This window comes from Pagrus major, chromosome 4 (genome assembly GCF_040436345.1).
Source record: "Pagrus major chromosome 4, Pma_NU_1.0".
NCBI lineage: Eukaryota > Metazoa > Chordata > Actinopteri > Spariformes > Sparidae > Pagrus > Pagrus major.
The window spans coordinates 8150863-8163335 of NC_133218.1; the positions used below are offsets into that span (position 1 = coordinate 8150863).

Below are 12473 nucleotides of genomic sequence, written 5' to 3' on the forward strand. Positions count from 1 at the left end.
TACAACTCATCAACACTTTGTAAAGGTGACATATTAGAAAGTGGTAGCATCATGTTGTATCTGTTGCAGATGACAGAGTGGTGGCTCTTTGAGAAGTGTCCATTCCTCCAGCGGCTGAGGTCACCGTGATCGTACAGGTGTGTTGCTTTTATTATTGTACCTGTACAGTATGTAATGAGTTTGAACAATCACTGCACACATGTACCAGGAAGCTGTTTGGCCAGTATCAGCATTATTATCAGCAGCCGTAGAGCAGGTTGATCCTCATGATGTCCCAGTAGGACATGCCCTGCCTCTGGCCGATCTGCGCGTTGGCGTTGGGGATGGGGGTGATGGAGTCCCTGCCGTGCTGGATGGAGAAGGCTGTTCTTCCATAGTGCATGATGGAGGAGTAGTCGTAGGGGGTGTTCAGGTTGTTGGTGTTCTGCTTGTAGAAGTTGTAGGCCATGTTGGGGTCGATGTTCTCCCAGTTGATCCTGACGTAGTAGTCGCGGTCGCTCCTGGTCTGTTCGTGCTGGAAGCCCAGAGCGTGGTTGATCTCGTGCTGGATGATGCCGTGGTAGAGGCAGCCCTGCCTGTTGAGAGAGAGCACCTGTCTGCCTCCCGTTCTGCCCAGAGCGGAGAAACATCCGCCTTTGTTCTCCACGCTGATGTAGTCGTACTCGTTCTGACGGGGGACGAAGCGGATGCAGGTACTGCTGTGGAAGGCCTTCATGGCGTTGTCGATCTTCTGCCTCTCCCAGCCGCTGAACTCACCGCTCATGGTGAAGGGGATCATCACCATGCCGTTGGAAGCTTTCCTCCACTGGCAGCTCTGGTACCAGCACGTCATGGCGTTTCTGGTTGTGGGAGCCAGCAGGTCTCCTTCCAGCAGGAACTCATCGGTGGCGTTGTTGGAGGTCAGAATCCTGGTGGTGATGTCCATGCTGTCTGGGACTTCTTCTTCTTCTTGGCCTCCTTCCTCCTGGAGAGGATGTGCCTGACAGAGGCCGAGCAGGAGCAGCAACAGCAGGCTGGCAGAGGGAGTCATCTTCAGGGTCGGTCTGGAGGCTGTGGAGCTTCTGTGGAGAGCTGCTGTGGAGAGACTCTGTGAAGCTTGATGTGTGACTCAGTTCAGTCCAGGCTCTTTATACTCTCCTCTACAGGTGTGTCTGCAGGAGGATTATGGGTTGGGGTCCTCACTGCTAGGCCTAAATAAACCTCTGAGGGGAGGACTCCACAGACAAACTACTTTTTAAACATGGTTTGTTATCTCTGCTCATTAGATGGATGAACACAGCTTCTGTCAAGATAAACACATTACAAGGTCTTCAACCAACAAGACGTCACATCATCTCTGTCAAACTAACCTTAATTCAAACAGAATAATATATATCATTGTCTCTTTGAAAGCTCCTCTTGTAGTTGTTCCATGCCATTTATTTGTGTGTATAAGTAAATAGTTGGGATACAAACTAATACATGAACAGGTAAAAATGTTGTGAACAGATACGAACACCATTTTTATAGTAGTGCAATGCAGATCAGTGGTTCGCTTTTCAAACCTGCTGTCTACATTACTCACAATGCATCTTAGCCACTCAATGACATCACTGGAGGTCATTTATCAGATTACATGCAGCTTCCTCTGGAGCCACAAAATGTTTTATACTACTGTTTTCACATATGCAGTAGTACTCCCCAAAACCATTCAACACACTTTAAAGTGTAAAATTGGTGGAGTTACCCTTTAATAGAGTAGCCAGCAGCTGATTAGCTTAGCTTAGCATAAGGACTGGAATTAGTGGAAGACAGCTAACCTGGCTCTATCTCAAGGTAGTTGTAGTCAGATAATACAAATCCACATTTGTTTACAACAAAATACAACATTTCTTGCAGTGTTGTCCTCATGATCAGGACAGATGGGATTGTTTTGTTGAGGACAGGTTCAGGTCCCAGGGGGATCCCAGGAAGCTGGATTGTCAGCTCACCTGTAACAACATATTTGGCTGTGCTGACATGTTGACAATACGTTGGAGACGTTTATGTACTTTTTTTTTTACAAAAGTTAGCATGCTAACCAGCTAGCCCCAGTTCGGTGTTCACACTCACCTGAGGCGGCCAAATCTAGTTGAGCTGGGCCCCTTCAGCCTATTAAGTCCCCCTGTGATCAGCTGTGCTAGTCGAGGCAAACTCTAGGGCCACTGAGACGTTATGTGGACAAGATGTAAAGAAGCTCGTCACTGGGTACATCGTGGAGGAGATGTCACCTGTGTCCACAGTTAACTCAACCTCATTTTGACGTATTATAGAGAAAATACCCACGAAGAGTAACGACAAACTGCAAACTCAAGAGAAAATATGCCGTGATGGCATTTAACTTGAAGGCCAGACTTACTGAGAATGACTTTGTTTCCATCACAGCTCACATCTGGACAGCTGACAACAAAAGCACCAGGCTGAGAGGCTGCAGTGTTTGCAGTTTATATAGTAATATAATGAGTAATGTAACTGATTACTTCTGGTACCAGGTAATAAGTAAAGTAATATTATCACTTTTTAATGGAGTAATAAGCAAAAAGTAACGTATTACACTTCTTGAGTAACCTGCCCAACACTGCTTATTTAATAGTTGATAGATTTTAAATGGTACTCTGTTATACTGGTATGTGTTTCTCTTTAGAAGGTGTAGATGGGTACACCAGACAAAGGTAAGTTGATACTTAATGACAAATCTCCTGCAAGTCTTAATCTCACTCACCAGTAATTCATTGATTGTTTATTTGACTCACTCTGTTGTAATATCTGTCTTTACATACGCTGCATCAACCTGTCTGCAAGAGCCGACAACGTGGTAGACTGAGAATCTACATCCAGGATTTCCATGATGAAGGAGAAGATACGGAGCAGATGAGAAGGATGGAGGACGACAGGACCAGCTGGTGGTGGTCAGCTTTCTTTCAGCGGCTGTCCCAGCAGTGACATAACGTGTTGATAAGCTACAGCTAACATCATTCATGTGCATTTTATTTAATAGGAACCTTGTTGAATATTATTCCATTAAACAAATTCAACAACAAAGCTGTCAATAATGTGAAGGTTTTTGTAGTTTTTGGTGTCTTCTCTAACCCAACCAGCCCATGAAACCTGCAGAAACGATATTTGGTAGTTCAGCGTGCTTCACGTTTCTGCTGCGGCTGCAGCTGGATCTACTTGTGGACTTTTGGCATTTGGCTGCCAACAAGTGTCTGTGTTTATAACAGAAGGGAAGGTCTTTAAAAGGGTCTTGTTAACCTCCCTAGGACACTTGTTAACAACCTGTTAAGCACTTAATTACTGGAAATGTAGTCCTGTAAATGTAAGAGCTGTTTTTGTGCTGCTGTTGCACACTGTACACAACAACTATAGTTTTATTGAAGCTTCTACAAAAACACATCTCTAAGGTGTTAGTAATTATGTCAGTTATGATTTGGACATATGGGCTGCTAATGTTAAAATTCAGTACACTTGTTGTTTTTTGTGATCTTTATGAGATTATTTTTTAAATTGTTAATATGGTTCATAGTTTACCTTGACAAAATGTGTTATAGTGCTATAAGCTCTTTAGTATAAATTCTTTATACCAGGAGGAAAGGTCTTTAAGAGGGTCTGACCTCCCTGACCCTCTGACAATGTCACATCCAAATACATGTTTCCTGTTGTTCATATAGCACTGTCATGATATATCAGGACCAAGGGCGTAGGTTTGGTCTCAGCTTTGGTAGTGACATTACCAGGGGTGGACTGGGACAAAAATTCAGCTCTGGCATTTTCTGTCCAGACCAGCCCACTATATTATCAGCGGACACCACGAAGAAGTCCACAAATCTCGTGGCGTCCTTTCTCACACATACTACAAAGGAGAGTCATATTCCTTGATAGCAGTTAACAAATAAAGCACGTAGCTATGAACTCAAGGACTAAAACTGACAGCTATAGCAATCAACCAATCAATCTTTGTTCATTATAGTGTCAAATCACAACAGAAGTTATGTTATGACCAGGGGTGGGACGAGACTAACGGGAAGAACCCAAAACCAGAGACGGGGTGGAGTTTTTCTCACATCATTACTTACATTTGCACAACAGTTGGTGCATTTCTCAAAACAATTAGTACAAACTGCAAAACCTTGTTGATAACCTGCAAAAGCATGTCACATGCTCAAAATAGAGGTCATTCCTCAAAACCAAGTATTCCTATCAATGAAAGTGTGTGTGTCATAAAAAAAAGTCCTGACACCATCATTTATGAACAAGGTAGTCAAATGGCTTTGTCGTGTTTTCATTAGGACACTTTACTAGTGTTTCCCAATGCAAAAAAGCCAGATCTTTGTGACCTGAAAATGCTCAAGACTATACACTAACACTATACACAGCCATTTGAAAACTACAGTAAAAGTAACACATTTACACACAAATTATACCTATTAGATAGTTATCACCTCAGTAAACAATAAATGAATTGAAAGATTACAATAAATTCAATGGTAAATATTGCAAATTAAATTTATTATTTGCTATAGGTTTACTTGTGTTTTGTATCTCTGTTTACAGCTCATCAGGCCACGTGAATGTTTACTGTTGCTATGGCAACAAGAGACCGCTGACGTTAGCATCTGTTAGCTAGCTTAGCTAAATCATCTGAACAATAATAACCCATAATATCACAATTCGGCGTATTTGAACAAAATCAACCACAACTACCAACAGTCACAGCCCTTTAACTCTGGGCTGATGTGCTGCCACATGTTAGATTGTCAAAGTTAGAAAATAACGACTTCAGTCCCTGAGGAGCTACGTTAGCATTAGCGGCAGCTACGTTAGCATTAGCGGCAGCTGCGTTCATCAGTATGCAGTTAGTGAGGTCGCATCACATTCAATGTAAAAACGTCTTTTACTTTGTTTTGGACATGTCTCAAACATTTAGCCGAGCCAGCCCCAGGCTGACGTTACTGACCCTGTCTGCCTCCACTCGCTCATCATCGTCAGGTCCTCCTCCCTCGTCTCCCGGCGCAGCAGCACCTGTGGCTGCTGGCGGGTCGGTGTCACTGGTCCCGGCACCAAAAAGCTCCGTCAACTTCGCACATTTAGCAGCCTCCACCTCCAGAGACTTCAACTTTTTAATCGCTGTTTCTCAGCTGTTTCTTCCTCTTATCCATTTCAAGTAGCGGACACAGTTTGGAAGATGCTCACTACTACCACTCACTAACGTTACTACTGGCTCAGCAGCAGACAAATATTGGTAGTGACTATTTTGCAATCCTCGAACATTGGTTGTGACATGTCACGACCATCTATATAGAAACCTACGCCCATGATCAGGACACTTGTTAACAACCTGTTAAACACTTGATTACTTGATTACTTCGTCACAAGCATGGAATAAAAATATTAAGAGGATTGTCACATGTTTGAACGTCCTTGATGTGTAAAAAAGGATGTGAATGGAACATTGTCTACAGACCCTCTGAAAGCTTTTTACTTCTTTTACAATGTCAAAAAGAGAAAGTTTAATTATTTACTAATTACTACAGCTTTCACACTAATAATATTAATACATTACAGAAGCATTCATACTAATTAATTTCTATAACACTGAGAGAAGACCCTGTTAGTTGAGTGTATGTGTGGTGTGACAGTGATGGTGTGACTGATGGTCACTGCTCCTCTCCTCCGGGTGGAGGCGCTGTAGGACAAACAAACAGCTGGTTTGTGGAGGTTTTTGATGGAAACAAGAAGCTAAATGAGCAGTGATGAAGCTGTTGTAACATATACAGACGTTGTTGTTGAGCGTGTGTGTGTGTGTTGAACAGTAGAAAGAGTGTATAAAGACTGGGTCCCGCTGTGTTACTCAGGCTGCACTACAGCGTCTATTCACAGGCGGGCTCTCTCGCCGGGTGCGGTGGCGCGCGCCTGTAATCCAAGCTCCCGGGAGGCTGAGGCTGGAGGATCGTTTGAGCTCAGGACCTCTGAGCTGCAGCGGACTGTGTCGAGCGGGTGTCCGCACTAAGTTCGGTATCGATATGGTGCTCCTGGGGGAGCCCGGGACCACCAGGTCGTCTAAGGAGGGGTGCACCGGCCCAGGTCGGAGACGGAGCAGGTCAAAGCCCCCGTGCCGCTCAGTAGTGGGATCGCGCCTGTGAATAGACGCTGTAGTGCAGCCTGAGTAACACAGCGGGACCCAGTCTTTATACACTCTTTCTACTGTTCAACACACACACACACGCTCAACAACAACGTCTGTATGTTACAACAGCTTCATCACTGCTCATTTAGCTTCTTGTTTCCATCAAAAACCTCCACAAACCAGCTGTTTGTTTGTCCTACAGCGCCTCCACCTGGAGGAGAGGAGCAGTGACCATCAGTCACACCATCACTGTCACACCACACATACACTCAACTAACAGGGTCTTCTCTCAGTGTTATAGTGATTAATTAGTACGAATGCTTCTGTAATGTTAATATTATTAGTGTGAATGCTGTAGTAATTAGTAAATAATTAAAGTTTGTCTTTTTTCCAACAATTGACTTTGTAAAGAAGTAAAAAGCTTTCAGAGGGTCTGTAGACAATGTTCCATTCACATCCTATTTTACACATCAAGTACGTTCAAACATGTGACAATCCTGTTAATATTTTTATTCCATGCTTGTGACGAAATATATGAAATTATGGACTACATTTCCAGTAATTAAGTGTTTAACAGGTTGTTAACAAGTGTCCTAATATATCATGACAGTGCTATATGAACAACAGGAAACATGTATTTGGATGTGACATTGTCAGAGGGTCAGGGAGGTCAGACCCTCTTAAAGACCTTCCCTTCTGTTATAAACACAGACACTTGTTGGCAGCCAAATGCCAAAAGTCCACAAGTAGATCCAGCTGCAGCCGCAGCAGAAACGTGAAGCACGCTGAACTACCAAATATCGTTTCTGCAGGTTTCATGGGCTGGTTGGGTTAGAGAAGACACCAAAAACTACTTTTTATGTTCATCAACATAGCAACTTCTGGAAAATTCAGAATGTTCTACATTGAGACTTTTTGAAACAAGTTTTAACGTCTTCTGGCTGCAGTCTAATGAAGTTTATGATCTTCTGCTTTGTACTGTTTCTGTTTTTCAGGCACACTTGTGATGAAAGGCTCATTTACATACAGTACTCAGCAACCGACTGTATTTGATTTAACAAATTAATATTTTTAATCTTTTACATTTTTTTATTCAGGCTGAACCGTCTGTTTCTTCCTCGACTATCTTCATTTCTGATCATTGATGCAAAGATGTGTTGACAACTTCCTGTGTGTAGGTGTGTGAGTAGGGGGCTGAGAGTGGCTCAGTGGTCTGCTGGATCTTTCTGCTATGATTGGATGGTAAACGTCGTCTCTCAGCTGCTGCAGGAACACCATAAACACAGAGTGGTCCTGCCCTGAAACAGAAACACAGCTCATGAATCAGTTTGGACACAAATATACAACCTTCACATTATTGACAGCTTTGTTGTTGAATTTGTTTAATGGAATAATATTCAACAAGGTTCCTATTAAATAAAATGCACATGAATGATGTTAGCTGTAGCTTATCAACACGTTATGTCACTGCTGGGACAGCCGCTGAAAGAAAGCTGACCACCACCAGCTGGTCCTGTCGTCCTCCATCCTTCTCATCTGCTCCGTATCTTCTCCGTCATCATGGAAATCCTGGATGTAGATTCTCAGTCTACCACGTTGTCGGCTCTTGCAGACAGGTTGATGCAGCGTATGTAAAGACAGATATTACAACAGAGTGAGTCAAATAAACAATCAATGAATTACTGGTGAGTGAGATTAAGACTTGCAGGAGATTTGTCATTAAGTATCAACTTACCTTTGTCTGGTGTACCCATCTACACCTTCTAAAGAGAAACACATACCAGTATAACAGAGTACCATTTAAAATCTATCAACTATTAAATAAGCAGTGTTGGGCAGGTTACTCAAGAAGTGTAATACGTTACTTTTTGCTTATTACTCCATTAAAAAGTGATAATATTACTTTACTTATTACCTGGTACCAGAAGTAATCAGTTACATTACTCATTATATTACTATATAAACTGCAAACACTGCAGCCTCTCAGCCTGGTGCTTTTGTTGTCAGCTGTCCAGATGTGAGCTGTGATGGAAACAAAGTCATTCTCAGTAAGTCTGGCCTTCAAGTTAAATGCCATCACGGCATATTTTCTCTTGAGTTTGCAGTTTGTCGTTACTCTTCGTGGGTATTTTCTCTATAATACGTCAAAATGAGGTTGAGTTAACTGTGGACACAGGTGACATCTCCTCCACGATGTACCCAGTGACGAGCTTCTTTACATCTTGTCCACATAACGTCTCAGTGGCCCTAGAGTTTGCCTCGACTAGCACAGCTGATCACAGGGGGACTTAATAGGCTGAAGGGGCCCAGCTCAACTAGATTTGGCCGCCTCAGGTGAGTGTGAACACCGAACTGGGGCTAGCTGGTTAGCATGCTAACTTTTGTAAAAAAAAAAAGTACATAAACGTCTCCAACGTATTGTCAACATGTCAGCACAGCCAAATATGTTGTTACAGGTGAGCTGACAATCCAGCTTCCTGGGATCCCCCTGGGACCTGAACCTGTCCTCAACAAAACAATCCCATCTGTCCTGATCATGAGGACAACACTGCAAGAAATGTTGTATTTTGTTGTAAACAAATGTGGATTTGTATTATCTGACTACAACTACCTTGAGATAGAGCCAGGTTAGCTGTCTTCCACTAATTCCAGTCCTTATGCTAAGCTAAGCTAATCAGCTGCTGGCTACTCTATTAAAGGGTAACTCCACCAATTTTACACTTTAAAGTGTGTTGAATGGTTTTGGGGAGTACTACTGCATATGTGAAAACAGTAGTATAAAACATTTTGTGGCTCCAGAGGAAGCTGCATGTAATCTGATAAATGACCTCCAGTGATGTCATTGAGTGGCTAAGATGCATTGTGGGTAATGTAGACAGCAGGTTTGAAAAGCGAACCACTTATCTGCATTGCACTACTATAAAAATGGTGTTCGTATCTGTTCACAACATTTTTACCTGTTCATGTATTAGTTTGTATCCCAACTATTTACTTATACACACAAATAAATGGCATGGAACAACTACAAGAGGAGCTTTCAAAGAGACAATGATATATATTATTCTGTTTGAATTAAGGTTAGTTTGACAGAGATGATGTGACGTCTTGTTGGTTGAAGACCTTGTAATGTGTTTATCTTGACAGAAGCTGTGTTCATCCATCTAATGAGCAGAGATAACAAACCATGTTTAAAAAGTAGTTTGTCTGTGGAGTCCTCCCCTCAGAGGTTTATTTAGGCCTAGCAGTGAGGACCCCAACCCATAATCCTCCTGCAGACACACCTGTAGAGGAGAGTATAAAGAGCCTGGACTGAACTGAGTCACACATCAAGCTTCACAGAGTCTCTCCACAGCAGCTCTCCACAGAAGCTCCACAGCCTCCAGACCGACCCTGAAGATGACTCCCTCTGCCAGCCTGCTGCTGCTGCTCCTGCTCGGCCTCTGTCAGGCACATCCTCTCCAGGAGGAAGGAGGCCAAGAAGAAGAAGAAGTCCCAGACAGCATGGACATCACCACCAGGATTCTGACCTCCAACAACGCCACCGATGAGTTCCTGCTGGAAGGAGACCTGCTGGCTCCCACAACCAGAAACGCCATGACGTGCTGGTCCCAGAGCTGCCAGTGGAGGAAAGCTTCCAACGGCATGGTGATGATCCCCTTCACCATGAGCGGTGAGTTCAGCGGCTGGGAGAGGCAGAAGATCGACAACGCCATGAAGGCCTTCCACAGCAGTACCTGCATCCGCTTCGTCCCCCGTCAGAACGAGTACGACTACATCAGCGTGGAGAACAAAGGCGGATGTTTCTCCGCTCTGGGCAGAACGGGAGGCAGACAGGTGCTCTCTCTCAACAGGCAGGGCTGCCTCTACCACGGCATCATCCAGCACGAGATCAACCACGCTCTGGGCTTCCAGCACGAACAGACCAGGAGCGACCGCGACTACTACGTCAGGATCAACTGGGAGAACATCGACCCCAACATGGCCTACAACTTCTACAAGCAGAACACCAACAACCTGAACACCCCCTACGACTACTCCTCCATCATGCACTATGGAAGAACAGCCTTCTCCATCCAGCACGGCAGGGACTCCATCACCCCCATCCCCAACGCCAACGCGCAGATCGGCCAGAGGCAGGGCATGTCCTACTGGGACATCATGAGGATCAACCTGCTCTACGGCTGCTGATAATAATGCTGATACTGGCCAAACAGCTTCCTGGTACATATGTGCAATGATTGTTCAAACTCATTACATACTGTACAGGTACAATAATAAAAGCAACACACCTGTACGATCACGGTGACCTCAGCCTCTGGAGGAATGGACACTTCTCAAAGAGCCACCGCTCTGTCATCTGCAACAGATACAACATGATGCTACCACTTTCTAATATGTCACCTTTACAAAGTGTTGATGAGTTGTAACCTGTGGCTTTATTGATGATTAATCAATATATTTGACCACTTGACCCCTGACCTTGTGGCTGCGAGGCATTTGGAAGACAACCTGTTTATTAAAGTGTCCATCCGCTCAAATATTGTTTTGCTTATTGTGACTTATTACTGAAGTTTGAGCTTCACTGTGCAGTGATGTATGTGCTGAGTTTGACCCCAGAAGGTCGTTTTTGAATTCATCTGCTGAAGGGCTCACCTCCTATAAAAGCACGACATCACAACTGTTGGAAGCCAATCATGGTCAAGTATGCAACTTGCACAAAACCACCAGTGCACACTGAGAGTGAGAGAGTGAGAGAGAGAGAGAGAGAGAGAGAGAGAGAGAGAGAGAGAGAGAGAGAGAATGGACTTAACAGTGAAGTAAGAGGCATTTGGTGTCCAGTATTTAAACTTTTCAAATGATAAACATTTGCATAGTCATTGATTTAGGATCTTTTTTTAATGAGGGAGAAGAAGTACGTGTCATTTTAAGATTTTTTAAAAAGGTAAAATCATATCAGACACAAAATATCATTCAAAGCAGAATATCTTACATGTGTTCAAACATGTCTGGAGTAGATGTTAAACATTAATATCTTCATATTTGATGCGTTATCATTTGTTTTTTGTTTTATTGGTTTACACACAAATAATACAAATTAATATTCACATGAGCAACACAACAAGTGATGGAGAGGTGCAACAAACCCTCAGAGGTGCTTGAGATGGACACTCTCCACTGCAAAGACCACATTGGTTCATCAAAAATATTATTAAAAGGATGGGAAAGACAGAAAAAAGGACAAAAAAACATATACAAGTGTACAAATTCAGATAAAATTAGAACTAGTGGATAGTTTACGAGGTATATCCATAAGAATAACTTTGCAGAGATAAAAAAACAAACATTAAACAGCGTTTAATGTTAATGCTTTTTAATCTTCTCAGTGTTATTGTGGTTAATTAGTGTGCACACAGTTGTCCACAGCACAACTCACTGTTTTTTGATTGTTGATAAGAATGTGATGCATGTTATGAGACACTGTCAACTGTCTTTATCCTGATAGTTCTCCTGTCTCATCTGTGAGACCCGCCCCAATATTACAACATCGCTCAGTCTAGAAACAATGTATTCTAAAGAGGTGTCAGTAATTCTTTTAAATTTGAATTAAAAGTCAGTTTAGTTCAGTATAGAGCTATTATTTGGAAGTGTATAACAATAAGTAGCAGCACTTCAGTGGGAGAAGTAGCATGTTAGATTGTTGTTGATTTCACATGTTAATTATTCTAAAACACGTTTTTGTATTATAGTCATGTCATTTCAAAAGATTTTAAATAGTAGATGTAGGCTAAATCATCATGGCTGATTGGCTGCCCTGAGATTTAATTTGGTAAATGTTAAATGTTGTGAATTTAGCAGCATGAGTAAAGATAGTCAGAGAAGCTAATTTAGCAGCTTGGCATTGTTTCTACAGAGAAAATATTTGTGTTAGAACTCTGGGCTTCGTATTTTACAATTGCAAAGAAAGAAGGCACAAGACAGCAACAGTTCCCTTGTGATAAATGTATTTGGGTTACCCACATATGCTGAATGCCTGCACTTTATTAATAGTGCAGGCATCTTTTCCCAAGATTTGTACAGCATATGTTTTCAATAGCCCTGATTTTTTTTAAAAGTAATATAGGTAGAAATGTAGAACACTATAATTTGTATTGTGGTTTCTGTTCTTCCAAGAAAATCATAGAAATAAAGCAGCAAAAGAAAACAAATACATGATTCTCTTTAGTAATCCACCTTAATATTTTGAACTAGAAATAAAAGGAGTTAAATGTGTTTATTTTATTTAATCCTGTATTAGCAGTTTCCATTTCCATAACTGTAATGGTTGCAC

General features: G+C 42.4%; 2 protein-coding genes across 2 annotated transcripts; one reads left to right on the plus strand and one right to left on the minus strand.

Annotated features, from left to right (window-relative positions):
• Positions 1 to 238: 238 nt before the first annotated feature.
• LOC140994684 (high choriolytic enzyme 1-like) lies at positions 239 to 1030 on the minus strand. The gene has a single exon (XM_073464427.1). The coding sequence runs from the start codon at positions 1028 to 1030 to the stop codon at positions 239 to 241; it is 792 nt and encodes a 263-aa protein (XP_073320528.1).
• Positions 1031 to 9541: 8511 nt separating this feature from the next.
• LOC140994696 (high choriolytic enzyme 1-like) lies at positions 9542 to 10333 on the plus strand. The gene has a single exon (XM_073464439.1). It carries the CDS (start codon positions 9542 to 9544, stop codon positions 10331 to 10333), a length of 792 nt encoding a protein of 263 aa, XP_073320540.1.
• The last annotated feature ends 2140 nt before the right edge of the window (positions 10334 to 12473 follow it).

Bases quoted from the DNA above. Each gene is read 5' to 3' on its own strand.
- LOC140994684 (XM_073464427.1), bottom strand. From the start codon at position 1,030: ATGACTCCCTCTGCCAGCCTGCTGTTGCTGCTCCTGCTCGGCCTCTGT.
- LOC140994696 (XM_073464439.1), top strand. From the start codon at position 9,542: ATGACTCCCTCTGCCAGCCTGCTGCTGCTGCTCCTGCTCGGCCTCTGT.